This window comes from Chenopodium quinoa, unplaced genomic scaffold, assembly GCF_001683475.1.
Source record: "Chenopodium quinoa cultivar QQ74 unplaced genomic scaffold, ASM168347v1, whole genome shotgun sequence".
Classification (NCBI taxonomy): Eukaryota; Viridiplantae; Streptophyta; class Magnoliopsida; order Caryophyllales; family Amaranthaceae; genus Chenopodium; species Chenopodium quinoa.
The window spans coordinates 5979796-5994752 of NW_018744502.1; the positions used below are offsets into that span (position 1 = coordinate 5979796).

General features: G+C 38.0%; 1 protein-coding gene across 3 annotated transcripts; it reads right to left on the bottom strand.

Moving 5' to 3' along the window:
- Positions 1-1042: 1042 nt before the first annotated feature.
- LOC110698060 (DNA polymerase alpha catalytic subunit-like) lies at positions 1043-14186 on the bottom strand. Of its 3 annotated transcripts, XR_002506649.1 has the most exons (7): positions 3858-7808; positions 3658-3732; positions 2822-2932; positions 2328-2387; positions 1900-1997; positions 1257-1744; positions 1043-1177 (listed from the first exon to the last, which is right to left on the bottom strand). XR_002506649.1 is itself a non-coding variant. In XM_021875463.1 (6 exons), exons 2-5 carry the CDS (start codon positions 2891-2893, stop codon positions 1660-1662), a joined length of 315 nt encoding a protein of 104 aa, XP_021731155.1. In that variant the 5' UTR covers positions 2894-2932; positions 13896-14186; the 3' UTR covers positions 1043-1177; positions 1257-1659. The 3 variants fall into 3 exon arrangements, 1 of the variants encoding a protein (XP_021731155.1); XR_002506650.1 differs by lacking the exon at positions 3658-3732 and having other exon boundaries at positions 3858-7806; XM_021875463.1 differs by lacking the exons at positions 3658-3732; positions 3858-7808 and adding an exon at positions 13896-14186.
- Between the last annotated feature and the right edge of the window lie 771 nt (positions 14187-14957).

Here is a 14957-nt window from a genome sequence, read left to right on the forward strand (position 1 = left end):
TCCACTCCCAGGACTCTGCTTCCAAGGACGGCCAGACGTCTAAGTCTCGGAAGACTGTAGCCGCCAAGGCGACGCCGCAGACTGCTTCCAAGCAGTCTAAAGTAGAACAATTCCAGCTGACACCGAGTGGGGGCTCCAAGTCCATGGACCCGCAAGCTAAAGCGGTCCATGATGAGACCGTCCGCATGGGTGAAGGGGGAAAGTTGTCCCCTTACAAAACGGCCTCGACTCTTCATGTCGAGGTCGTCACAAGGTCTGAATGGCTGGGAAAGCAACCCTCTCAGGCGCCCGATAAGCAGCAAAGTCAACCCCAAGAAATTGGGGAACAACCGCCGCATACTCATTCGACCGAGTTTCGTGTACCATCTCCTCCATCTTTTTCGGCGGGTATATATGGCACTTGCGTGTTTAGTACTTGTACTTCAATTTCAGTAATCTAACTTCCTTCATAGTTGGTACAGATTTTGCCCAAGAGATGAACATGTAACTACCCGGCCAGTCGCTTACTAGCGCTGACCGAAAGGCCATTAAGGAGGCCATGCTGCGGGTCGTCCCTCAAGAGCAGCGGGAAAAGTTCCGCGGAATTAACGAGGGATTCCTCGATCGGTCCCATGCTTAACTGCAATGTCGAGGTAAATATACTCTGACTAAGGTTTGGCACTTAGTCACTAGGCGAAAAACATAAATAAGCACCGATTCAAACCACCCTATGGGCACCGGTTTTGAACTGTTGAGTATTTGAAGATTTGGCACCGGTTCAAAACCGGTGGCTATTTAAAGATTTGGCATCGGTTAACCGGTGCCAATTACCCATGGCACGCTGTTTTTTTTTCAATACAATAGGCACCGGTTTTGACTTAGAACCGGTGCCAAAAGTCCCCAAAAAAAATTTTAAAAAAAAAACTTTTAGCACCGGTTCTTTTCCAAAACCGGTGCCAAAAATGCCCAAAAAAAATAAAAAAAAAATTGCATTTTTTTTCACTTAAATTTTACCAAATACTTATATATAATCATAATATACATAAAACACATATATTTTCTTCAATAACTTTTAATATTACACTTTAAAAAACTGGAAAAAAAAAAAAAAAAAAACTACACAATCAAAGATAAGAGGCAGTAGCAATTCCCAAATAAGACTTGACTGCATCCATCTATGCATCTAGTGCAAAGGAACCTGACAGAAAATGCAGAAGATAAATTAAGATCACAGAACCAAAAACAGACAAGCAAAACAAGCTTAAAAATTTACTTACCAAAATATGTTCTGGGCTTTCTGGGACACTCCACTCATCTGTTTCTTCATGGTTCCTCTTCATAGTCCTATCAGAAAAGAAAGATCCGAAAGCATCTTTGCTTGATGAGCAGCTGGTTTCTCCTCCATTAAAAGAGTCTGCTGGACAATCATTCTCCCCACAGATTGAATTCTCACTTGTGTATAGTCGACTATTCAAAATGCAACTCTCGAGACCATCATATGTCATGATTCCTGAAAGATGTTTGTATAAATTATTGCGACTATATCTAACATACAAAAAATGATGACAAATTTACAAGACATATTCCCATTAAGAGTGACAGATTAAGTTTCAAGAGTGACACATTCAAATTATGTCAATGCAGTAGTGAATCTGGAAGATCAATTCCTATTTTCGTTATTTAAACACTGGCCAACAAAAATTTAGGTCTTTCTATTAGCTTCATAAGATAACTATGTATCGACTCCACAACATCCTCACGGCATCTGCAAGGAAGGAAAAACATAATTTAGGCTGATACCTTAAAACTCTATAAAGGTGCAATCACTCTGTTTTTTGCTATTAGAATAATATAATATCAAAAATCAGAAGAGGAAAAAATAAAAGGAATCCTTGACGCAAGATAGAAGCACAACTATACCCTCTAGAAAGTATCGGACTCAAGCAATAGTCCCCAACTTCCTTTGATAACAAGCTCCAATCACAACGCACCATATCAAGGCCCTTCCGTTCACTTACCTATAACAAACATTTAAATTTACATTACATACTTGAAGCAGCCCCACTTCATATCTTCAAGAAGGTTACTAAAGATACCTCATATGGTTTTCATACACCAAATTATAGATAAAAAATGTACCAGCTGTGAGAATCTTGGTCTTACTTAGAGAGATTTTTATAAGCCACTTTAGATTACTGAGATCGTCTCAAATGGACGACGAACCAGCTAATGATTCCAATAAATGTAGTAAAATAATGGAGCAGCAGCAAAGACATAACACTAAGAGCCAAAAACAGACATAATATGGAAATATTATATTCTAGCCAATAACTGAAACCAACACAAACCTGGGCATCTTCTCTTACACGTAGATTCTGACCAGTTGGATTAAGCAAATCATTGATAATCTGAAATCACAGGATTCAGTTAAATACAATTCTACTCATAAGTAAACCCTGAAATAAATACTTGAACCAGAAAACTTAATAAAAGATTAATAAAAGAAACACGGAGCAGAAACTCCCACCCAGGAGTCTCAACATCTTTCTACAAACTAGAGTCATCTGCTTAATTGGTTCTGATTTTACATCTTGAGATCGAGGAACATCCTTATGGATTGTAACTGGCTTCAAATCCTCCTGGTTTACTGTTTTAGACTCAACATGATCATCAACCAGCAGTGTAAAAAAAAAGGGGGGGGAATAAACACCACCAAATTCTTGCTAAACATCTTGATATTTAAAAGATCAATAAAATGAAACTTGCTATCATTATTCAGGGGGCATAACATATCAAAAATAAGTCAATGTAACCAGAAACTTCATATGTCAGAAATTGTTACCTGTTTCACTGTTTCGTTGAGGGGTAACAACTCTGGAGATGGTGGAGTTGGGATAACAAGGTTCACTCTCATTTTTATCTCTTCAATATACTTCACACCATCCTTAGAAAACTGCAAGATAAACAGTAACCATAAGTCCACCAAAATAAGCATATGTGCAAACTTTACTTTTTCATCATCCTTATTAGTTTTTCATCATTATTCTCAAATCTCAAAAGCTAAACTTTGAAAAGCAGGACTGCAGGAGGCTGAACAAGCCAAAATCAGTTACTGGTTTCTAGCAAAAATCAGCCAAATCCAACCCTAATTTCCAGTTCCACAAATTCATCAAAAAATGATATTCGGTCTAATTACTAAATTCACTAATAAAAGCCTAAATTCAAACCCAGCTAATCCTCACCAAAACAAACAATCAAACATCCAAATTAAAACTGAAACAATCAAACATCCAATCAAACAAAACAATGAGAATTGAGGCAAACAATATCCAAAACAAGAACAAAGCGAAATGTTGTTTTCTATATCGACTTTAAACATAATAACAACCGTTAACAAAGAAATGAAAGGTTGTAGGCCTGTAGCCTGTAGGAGTGAAATTCTATACTCAAATATTCATAAAAATATACTATCTCTTTTAAGCCAATCCAAAATACATAACTATTTTGAAAAATTATAACTTTATCTGTTCATCAACATCATAGTCGTCCATCCAAAAAACTACATTCCTCCAAACCTTAAATCAATCAATCAATTCATAATACTAATACTAGTTTAATCAAAGAATACAACTAAGAATTTGACACCTGAAACTCATCATATAATAATAAAATTGATACCTAAAACTTTCGATTTTGGTGATTACTCAACAGATAATCGAGCAGAAGAGAGAATCCAGCAATTCGTATCTAACCCTAAATAAACAAGCCAATAGCACAATTTTAGCAATGGTAAAACCCTAGATTAACTATACTAACACAAAAAATTAGCGAAATTGATATTCATTGATTAAAAAACTTCATTGATTAAAAAACATTACCTCAGAAGTTGTTTCAATGGAGGAGAAAGCTCAGAACTGCTACAATATAACGCAAAGCTAAATAACCAAGAAACCCTAACCTCGAATTTCTGATTTTTGGTTCGAAATTGATTCGAATTTGTTGTTGTTGAAGACACATGTACATCAAATTGATTCAAAACAGACGCACCTAGAAACCCTAACCTCAAAGAGAGAAGGAGAAGGAGATCGAAAGAGAGATGAAAGGAAAGGGAAAAGTGGCGGTTATAGAGATCAAAGGAGTTTGAGGAAAGTGCTGAGAGAAAGCTCAGAAGCCCCTTCAATGGAGAAATTCGAGTACGCTTCAATGGAGGAGAGAAAGAGAGAGGCAGATCAGATGAGAGAGGAGGAAATATCGAGGAAATGAAAGTAAGAGAAAGAAAGAGTATATCCGGGTTTTTTTTTATTTTACAATAGATTTTGCACCGGTTCGGGTGCCAAATCCATTTCTCCCTTTTTTTTTTTTAAAGAAATATCTTTTTTATTTGGCACCGGTTTGAACCGGTGCCAAAAAGATAATTTGCCACCGGTTTGGCTGGAACCGGTGCCAAAAGCTTGTTTTCCAATCCCGCCCGTTTTTTTAACCACCGGTTTTCAAAAACTGGTGCCAAAGGTGGGGTGCCTTTGTCATTTTTTCTACTAGTGAGTTTATTTTCACGTTTTCGCTTTTACTAACTTGTTTCTGTCCGAATGCAGCTTTTCCTTAGACTCAGCGCCTTCCTGGATTGGCGTTCTAAGGAGCAAGAGAAGATCAAGGCCGCCTAGAACATGATAAAGAAGGTCCAGGGTGAGAACACCGGCCTACTAGCAATGCAGGAGATCCGGCACAAAGCCGCCCTCTATGCACTGTCCGAGAAGTCAACAAAAAGAGGACATCGTCATAATGGGCGATGCTCATAGGCTGGAGCGGCTTGCTCGGGAGGCCCTTCAAAAAGAAAGGGACGAGGCGGTCGCTAACATTTCTTAATGGAAAGAGGGCTTTGAATCCTCTTAGAAGCTAAAGGTCAAGCTGGACTCTAGCCTTCAGGCTCTTCAGGCGACTCTAGACTAATTGGACTCCCTCAAGCTTGAGGTTGACCGACTGAACAAGTCTATTACGAACCTGACTGTGCAGCTCAAAGCACCACGGCTGATCGACCCTAAGGAGGCGGTCCAACTTGAGCATGTGGCCGAGGAGAGGCTGAAGAGCCGTTTCTATGAAGCGTTCTCCATGATGTTTCCCATCAGTGAGTTCGCTTACTATCAGGAGCGCTTTGTTCATCGGCTAAATCATGCATGTCTCTCTCAAGGAGGAAGCCGTAGCTGTCGGACTACCCCCTCCTGAGTTCGTCGAAACTACCTCTCCTCCTCCAAGAGATGATGAGGATGAAGTAGAAGATGACGAGGGGGAGGAGGAGGAAGAGAAGCCGGTCGAGGAAGAGGAGTCGGCCAAGACTGTTCCCAATGCTGATGGTGACAAGGCGTTGGCTAAGTGAAGGGCTTCGGTCTTCTGGTGCAGTTTATCAGCCTTTTTTACTTAGCTTGTTATTTCTTTGTTCTATACAATTTGCATCTTTGTTGCCTGTTTGAGCGGTATTGTATTATGACTTCTTTATTTTACCGCCTGTTTGAGCGGCTTTGATCTATGCAAGTTCTCTCCTTTTTCTTCATTCATACTTAGCATTTTTTTGCATTTTTTCATGCCATATGCCTTTATTTTGAGTACGAATGGATATGGGGGTATGCCCCTTTATTTGGCATTTTGTCTTGTCCATATTTAAAGAGGTTTGATTAACTTGATAGATCTTATACCTCAAAGGGTATGACGACTATAATTTAAAATCATAATGATTTCCCTTGGACTAGGAAAATGTCGAATGAATTTCTATATGCGGCCATTTAATTGGCTTCATATTTAATTTGTGCCAAGTCTTCCTTTGATACTATCTCTTAGATGTACTTATGAAATTTCAGATATGATCTTAATCTGATAATTTCTAAGTATTCGTATGGCTTAATAGCTTAGGTATATCCTTTCCCTTAGACTTAAAATTCCTTAAACAATTTTAGGCTACCTTATTTCTTATCCGTCTGACCAAGATCATGGCCTGATGGATAGCAGTCTGACAATTATGGCTGAGTTACTTTGCTGGGAGAGACTTTTGATAGATTTTTCTGCCGGCTTTCCACATTTGCCCCATTCGAGGGCCATATTGCTTGGCTGGGAGAGACCTTGTTGGGTTTTCTCCTAGTCGTTGTACCTTGCCCCTTTTTAGAGGCCGAGCTGCTATGTTGCTAGCAACCATTGTTTCTAATTTTTGGCGGCATTTCTGCTTAGTCGTACGCAATATTTATGCAAAAATTTAATTAACAATGTTTGACTATCTCATTTATTCGGTCAAAATTACATTGTTTGGCCGTACGACTTTAATTACATTGCTCGGTCGCTAGACCTAGTTGTATATACAACTTTTTTGGCTAAGTATAAAAACTTTATACATAATATATTTTTAGATTGTCCATACCAAGTACATTGAATAGGACAACCATCTAAGGTTTTGAGACGGTATGTACCATCTCGCACTTCTTCTCTGATTCGGTATGGCCCTTCCCAATTATGGGTTAACTTGTCGTCTTCTTTTGCTCGGCCTACCGCTTCTATTTTTCTCAGAACTAGATCTCCCATCTTAAGCGGCCGCTTTGACACCTTTCGATTATATGCCCTTGTCATCCTTAGACAATATATTTCGTGTTTAAGCGTCGCGTTTCCCCTAACTTCCGGAAGAAAGTTTAAGACAGTCTTTATGGCCTCCTAATTGGCCGATTAATCATACAACATCACTCGCAAAGTGGGCTCATACATCTCAATTGGGAGGACGATTTCAGCGCCATAGACAAGAAAGAATAGGGTTTCTCCTATTGAGCTTTTGGCTGTTATTCGATTGGACCATAGGACATTGACCAATTCATCAGCCCATAAGCCGCCTGCTTTCTCAAGCTTCCGCTTGATCAATTATTGTACGCTTCAACTTGACCATTGGCTTTTGGGCGTCCAACCAAGGCAAATCAATGTGTTATGCCCTGATCACTCAGCCAATCTCTGAGATGGTCTATTTCACACTGGGGCCCATTATCGAACACCATTGATTGTGGAACACAAAAACGGGTGATTATATTCTTCCAAATGAAGGTGAACACATCTTTCCACTTGATCCCTCGGATGGCCTCAGTCTCCACCCACTTCGTGTAGTAGTCGACTCCTACTAACACGTACCGTCATTGCCCTGATGCAAGAGTATACGGCTCCAAGATGTCCATGCCCCATTTTACAAAAGGGAGAGGACTACTTATGGCCAACAAGCTATTTGTCGGACGGAGGATGAGGGTTGCGAATCTTTGGCACTTATCACATTTTTTCACCATTTCTCTAGCGTCTGAATTCATGCTCGGCCAGTAATAGCCCACATGGGTTACCTTTTCAGCTAAGCCTCGTCCACCTATGTGTGATCCGCAATGCCCCTGATGAAAGTCATCTAGAACTTCATGCCCCCGCTAAGGCGTAACATACTTCAAATATGGTTTGACAAATGATTTCTTGAACAAGTTCCCACCCTTCTTCTCAAACCATGTCGCCTTTTTCTTCATCACCCAACTCTCTTTTGGGTCGTCCGGAAGAATTCCATCTTTGAGATAGGAGATAATTCCGTCCATCCATGTAGAGCTTTGGTCAATGATTTACATGGGCTCGGCATCAATGCTTCGCTTCTCCTTTTACTTCCCAGAACACAGATCTCAGAGTATCACATGATGCCAAGGAGGCTAGCTTGGACAAGGCATCTGCTTGATTGTTATCGGACCGAGGGACTTGTTGCAACGTGAAATGCTTTAGGCCCTTGACCTCATCCTTCACCATTTGGAGATATTTCATCATTGTCGGCTTCCTAGCCTCGTAGTCACACTTGGCTGACTATCAGCTGGGAGTCCGAACAGGCATTAATTTTTTTTTGCCCCGGTCGCCTTACACATTCTAAGGCCGACCAAAAGGGCTTCACACTCGGCCTCGTTGTTGGAGGCTTGAAACTAAAATCTCAAAGCGTATTCAAACTTATCTCCTTCTGGAGATAGACGAATGATACCAGCGCCACACCCAGTCGTTGTTGCACTTCCATCAACAAACACTTTCCAAATCTGATCCCTTGCTGGCTGTAGGTCCGATCGTGTCATTTCAGCCAAAAAATCTGCAAAGGCTTGACCTTGATTACTTTTCTGGGTTCGAATGTAATATCAAATCCTCTCAATTCTAAGGCCCATTTAAGCATTCGGCCACTAGCCTCCAATGTTGTGAATGGCTTCTTAAACGATTTGTCCGTGTAGACCACAATTGAATGAGCAAGAAAACATGGCCTAAACTTTTTTGATGCCATGAACAATGCCAAGCCTAACTTCTCAATGGTTGGATACCTAAGTTCGGCATTGTGGAAAACATGGCTGATGAAATACACGGGGATCTAATGGCCGTCCCTTTCAACAAGCAGGACGACACTTAAAGAGTGATCAGAAATTACAAGGTACATGTATAGCTTTTCATCTTTGAGTGGATAGACGAGCCGAGGGAGTGTATGCAAGTGATTCTTCAGCTGAACAAAGGCTTCCTCGACCTCTTCCGTCCACTCGAACATAGCATTTTTCTTGATAGTTTGAAAAAAGTAGCGACACTTATCCCCTGATCTTGACATAAACCGTCCGAGAGTGGCTAAGTAGTCGGCCAGCCTCTGAACTTCTTTTATGGCTCTCGGCAATTTCATGTCTAAGACCACTTGGATCTTCTCCGGATTGGCCTCAATGCCACGCTGATCAATCAAAAATCCGAGAAATTTTCCTGACTCAACACCAAAGACACACTTCTTCGGATTCAACATCATCTTATGCTGCCTGAATTCGACTAATGTTTCTCGGAGGTCACTCAGATGATCGGCCGACTTCTTTGATTTAACAATCATATCATCAATATATGCCTCCATGTTCCGGCCGATCTGGTCTCTGAAGATCGTGTTCACAAGCCTCTGAAATGTGGCTGGGGCATTCTTCAGGCCGAACGGCATGACTTTGTAGCAATACAACCCCTGCTCGGTCACAAATGCTGTTTTCTCTTGATCTTCTTCCCACAAAGGGATTTGGTGGAATCCGGAATAGGTGTCCATAAAACTCATCAAGGCATGCCAGGCCATTAACCAGGCGGTCGATTTTAGGGAAGGGAAAGCTATCCTTAGGACATGCCTTATTAAGATCAATGTAATCAACACACAACCGCCAAGTTCCATTCGGCTTCTTGACCAACACTACATTGCCACCCAATTAGGATAAAAGCATTGCCAAATGAAACCCGTGTCCAGCAACTTTTTCACCTTAACTGCGGCCGCCTGATTCCTTTTCTCACCATGGTTTCCCTTTTTCTGCCGAACAGGCTTCACAACCGGGTTTATGGCCAACTTGTGAACTGCCAAGCCTAGGCTATACTCAACATCTCATGAACTTCAAATGTAAACACATCTTTGAAATTTCTTAACAGATTTACTAAGTCGTCTCCAAGCATGTCTATGGCCATAGTGCCGACCTTGACCGTACGATCAGGCTGGTCTGGGTCCAGCATTATGTCCGTATGATCACCGGTCGGCTGCGACCTTAGCTCTTCTGGCCGGCCGACGCTCATTAATTGCTATGCCTCCTCTTTCTTGATTGACTTGTGCTTTTTGCCGACCTGCATTGCTTAAACTGATCCTCCTTCTGAGTTTTGCTCAGGACGCTCTACCATGTCCGAGTGAAGTTGGCTTCACGGCCAGCTGATTACACTCTTTGGCCATTACTTAGTTTCCCTGAATTGAACCTATCTTCCCGTCCAACCACTCAAACTTCATCAGCATTAAGTGAGGGACAATTACAACCTTTGCCGAGTTTAAGGTCGGATGGCCGATGATGACATTATAGCCAGTGAGCTCTTTAACGACTAGGAAGCGGACGACCATGTCCCTTCCCTCTCCCTTCTACCCAAATCGAATAGGCAAGTTTATCCGTCAAACGGGGTGGATAATGCTCCCACCAAACCCATCCAACGGGTGAGAGATATCCTTCAAAGCATCTTCAGGAAAATTCAAATTTTTCAGACAAGCTAGGCTGATTATGTCGAATGAGCTGCCAGTTAGTATCAATCAACACTCGTCCAACCTTCAGATTTGCAACCAAGCAACCTCTCAGTCTGTCGGCATGCTCAGGCATGTTGACATACAAGCAATAGCTAAGCCGACTAATGGAAGTTGGTACTTTCAAGCCCAGCCATATACAGGCGGCATCATAAGCAGCCGACCTGCTTTAACCACACATCCAGCTGTGCATGTGTGGGATAAGCAACATGCAATTAGCATGACATCCAATGGGTACAGCCGGTACTCCCAGCAAAAAAATACAACCGCCCTTACTACCATATGGTACAAACGGCACATGAAATCTTAGTCGTGCCATAACCAGCTTTGCTTAAAAGCACCCCAAACAGTTATTCACTCGAATGATCAAGCGAAGGCCAATGGCCTCATGATCAAATTGAGGCCAATGACCAGATAATATTGCGCGCTAACCCCCACTTGATGGTCGACAGTCCGCCTGATCTGGGGCTATCAGCATAGTGGGGCTAAAAGTAATAATAGTCGACATCTGTCTAGTTCAGCGGCAATCATTATTATGATTTGATTAACTCGGAAAATGTCATACCGTTCAACGTATCAAATTTTCCAAGACAATCAAATTTCTCCTTAATTGAACTAGAAAAATGCTGACCAAAGAGGCTCAAGGGGTCTCGTATTCGAAAGGAGCAATCCCTCTTAGAAGAGAGATTACTCCTTCCGAGGGGCTAATGTTTGGGGGTAAAAATACCCCTGACAAATGGACCACTGTTAATATAACACGTGTCCCAATAGCATGCTGACACGTGTCTAGAGAGGCCCAAAGGGATCTAACCCTCTATTGACACGTGTCACCTAAGCCCTAGAAGGGGAACTGATCCCCTTCCCTATAAATAGAGGAACCATCCTCATTTATCAGGGATACATTGAATACACATTCAATCCACACAAAAACTGAGCAATCTTCATTGCAGAATTCTCTCTGAATCAGAGAGAAGTATTTACATTCCGCAATATACTCCTCATACACGTTCTAACTTGATTGTCGGAGGCGGAACTCCCTCGGGAGTCTCCGTTGTTTTACAGGTACAGGCAGCCGGAGGTTAGTCTCGGTGTTGTAACTCTCCCGCATGACACATCAAAAACCCCGAAACAAGTATTGCAAGGGAGAATTATCATTTCCAGAAGTAGTATTGTGGCTCTGCATCAAACAACAAATAAAGAAAGTCATGTAAGCCTAGAAATTATTTTAATTTAGTAAATAGTTTTATGGCCACAACAAATCATGTAAATCTAGAAATTAAGCAATCTTAGTAATTTGGCTAAAAGGAGCACAAATTGCTCTTGTACCAGGTAAATAAAAAAATTAAAAAAATTACATTGAATGCAATTCAACACTTAAATATCTAACTTACAATGCTTGCATGATAATACGTTTTCAAGCATAACCTACACTATAGCACATAAGCACTACACTAGCAATAATTCTTTGAGTACAACCTATACTCACACACATACCAAACAAATCAAGTTGATTAGCCTTGTACAACCTCCAATCTTACGCTCAACAGTTTGATGACCAAACTAATGCAACTCTGCCCATATGTTTAACGAAAAGGTAATATGTTTTCAACCACTAATTACACAACACCACATAAACACAGAAAATGCACTTTTCCACGTAGTACACATTGTTCATACACATATAAAAAGATATTAGTATAGAAGTACACCAAAAAAAGACGAAACCGTTAAAAAAAAGCTCGAGATACATGCAGTACCTCCAAGCTACATTAAATAAAACATCTCAATTAGAATATGTAAGTCAAAATCTAAGTATCAATTTTTATAACAACATTCAGTTATGTAGTGGCAAGCATTTATATAGTATTGAATGTTTGTAGAAAAAGAATAAGTACCTTATTAGCAAGAGTAACATCATGATTTTCTTCTTCGTGATCATCATAACCATCAGTTTTAGTTTCAGTTTCAGTTTCAGAATCAAGTAATTCATCAGAGCTGGAATCGTCGAAGTCAGAACCATAACTATATTGGAGCTTCCTCTTCAATTTTCGTATAGTCATTCCCTGGCTTTTGACGCGCTTTCTTAGCCATTGTGTTAAACCTTCCAATTTTTGAATATAACACAAAACAGCTGCTTCATCTTTTGTAGACATGTTCAAGCCTTTATGATATGATGGACCAGAAGGTTCTGCAACATCTGATGGCTTAACACCTAATCCTAAACCACAAGAACGGCCATATTGACCTTTGCCTAAAACCTTTGAAACGGGGTCATCATCTAAGCTCACCTCTTGGTCCCCTTGTTCCTTAATAAGGTTCTTAATTTTATTCTAAAAAAGATATTAAAAAAAAATAGCCACAATATAGAATACATTTACATTTATTTCTTGAAACAAAGATTAATTATTTGTACTGATCAAAATTCAATTATGACTTTGAGGACAAAGAAAGGGAATTTATTCTTTTTTTTTCCCCCTTAGGTGGAGATGTAAAGCCTATCTTTAAGTGATCATCACCCTACCAAGACATATTAGAAAATTTCCTATTTAGTAAATTTAATCTTTTTACATCTCTTATAATCCTATTAATAAGAAGACAAGTTTTAATACCCTCAATTAATCATACTAATTTGTTTGTAATTTATAGTAACTTTCTTAGTATAAATTACAAAAAGATTGCCCTGCCAGTAATTCTAAATCAGAAGAACTGAAATCAAGTAACCCATTATAAGGAATATATACAATTACCAAGTAACAAATCAACTTATACTTTTAAAGTCGAGTAATCATAAGAGCTGATGACAAGGGTGCACTAAAATGCACACTAAAACAATAAGATAACATGTAGTAAACATTTAATTCATAGTACATGTTTTACAGCTAATATCTTAATTAACCAATTAAACCAAACTATATGATGTTCACATTATACAACAAAAGCACGCTATTTATACTACAAAAACATACTCTGACTATGCTCGTGTCTCCAAATGTTTAATTTATGCTGTTTTACACCTACATTTTCCCAATTTATTGAGTCGTACCAATTCCAATAAAATACACCGACGATTAGGAATATTACACACTCTCAATTCCACTTAATTCTCGTAATAAAAAGAAAAAAAAAAAAAACAAGCACATTGATACATGAAAAATGGAGTACATATTAGCCAATGCTATTAAATTATGATAAGCAATTTAAAGTGGCAGACTATTCATAAATGGAATTGTGGTTAGTAACTAAAGTAGTGGACAATTTGATAATTCAACTAGACTAACAAAGATATACACAAGCAACTAGAGTACGGCAACCAAAAAAAATAATATAAAAATAAAGAAAGAAATAAAAAGAATTAGATACATGCAGAAGCAATATAGAACAAGGATGCTATAAATTACTCACTTGAAGCTGGGTATTGTGTTTTTCTATTTCTGCACAGAATATCGTGACTTTATCGCACCGAATATCAACAACCAATGGAAAATATACAAAGCAAAATTGAGATTGCAAGTTGTAAGTTAAATAAAAATAAGGTACAATTACAAAATCAGTAATTATTTAAGAAAGATGATTATACTTAGAAATTAATTCAATAGGAATGTTCAATTACAAAATTAAACTAGATTTCTGAATATATTATACTCCATAAATTGAGAATTTGATCTGATTAGCACAAATTTGAATGATAATAAAATCATAAATTGGAATCAAAATAAAAGTATAAATTGAAATCAAATCAAATTAAAAAGTGAAATTAGGTTTATGTTCATAAAGTTGGGAAGCAAAATTCAAATTACAATCAAAAGTAGTCGAAAGAAATCTAGAAACCAATTAGAATTCTTACCTTTTAGCAATCAATAAATTATATTTGTAACAATTGAGTAGTTGATCTTGCGAAGAACGAGCAATTGGCTAAAGTGCTTTGGGAAATTAGAGAAAAGTTACACAGAGAAATAGAGAAAAAAATTTACGGATTCAGCTTTTTGCAAGTAGAGGCCGGGAACTTTGAAATATTTCATTAATTTTTCACTGTATTATTGTGCTTCCCTTTACGCCTTTTTATTTTTGTTTTTTTTAGAAACCAATCATTTTCCTTTAGCAACGCTATAAAGCAACAATTTTTAATAGCGTTTTAACTTACAAATCCCTTACAATGTATCAACACTATTATTACTGAGCGTTGCTACGCTAGCGTCTTTAAAGACCAATTTTCTAGTAGTGAATATATTTCTAGTAATATAATAAAAAATTAACAATATCTTTTAAAACTTCAAAACATAATGGTAGTGTTGAAGCACTCAAAGGTAAAGTTTCTCACTTTTTTTACAATTCATTTTTAACTTTTTTTTTTTCCAAATTTGTTTCGATATTTGTTTTTGATTTTTAATTTGTTAATTTTACGTTTAATAATATTTTTAATAAACCTTTATATATTTGTGTAATTTTTTTTTTTGGAATAGAAAATTTGTACCCCTTATAATTTTTTTGCATGTCTAAAGATTTTTATTTACTTTCAAAAATATAAAATATTTTTTTATTTTGTGTACATTAGATGTTTTTGTTTTAATCTTTATATGGTATTTTTATTTTAATTTAATCACTTTTTAAGCAAATTGTGCTTTGGAATTTCATTTGAGGTTTTATAAAGATTTGTATGTATAATTTTTATTTTCTTTTCAATGTATAAAGTGTGTTCATATTTTAAAATTTTAATTTTACCGTTTTGTTGTATGTTTCATTATCATTTTTAAAGAATTCTTTTTAATATAAAATTTGATATGGTGTTGTTTTATTGGTTTTTTTTTCCAAATTTATTTCCGAAAATTCGTTTTTGATTTTTTTTTTTTGTGAATTTTGTTTCTATTTATTTTTAAATAATTTGTGCTTTAGAATTTCATCAACTGTT

What these genes read in the sequence shown, in the direction of transcription:
- LOC110698060 (XM_021875463.1), bottom strand. Translation starts at nt 2,893, where the DNA reads ATGAGAGTGAACCTTGTTATCCCAACTCCACCATCTCCAGAGTTGTTA. An exon ending in TCAACGAAACAGTGAAACAG is followed by an intron (nt 2,388 to 2,821) that starts GTAACAATTTCT and finishes CTGTGATTTCAG; the next exon opens with ATTATCAATGATTTGCTTAA. An exon ending in GTGTAAGAGAAGATGCCCAG is followed by an intron (nt 1,998 to 2,327) that starts GTTTGTGTTGGT and finishes TGTTTGTTATAG; the next exon opens with GTAAGTGAACGGAAGGGCCT.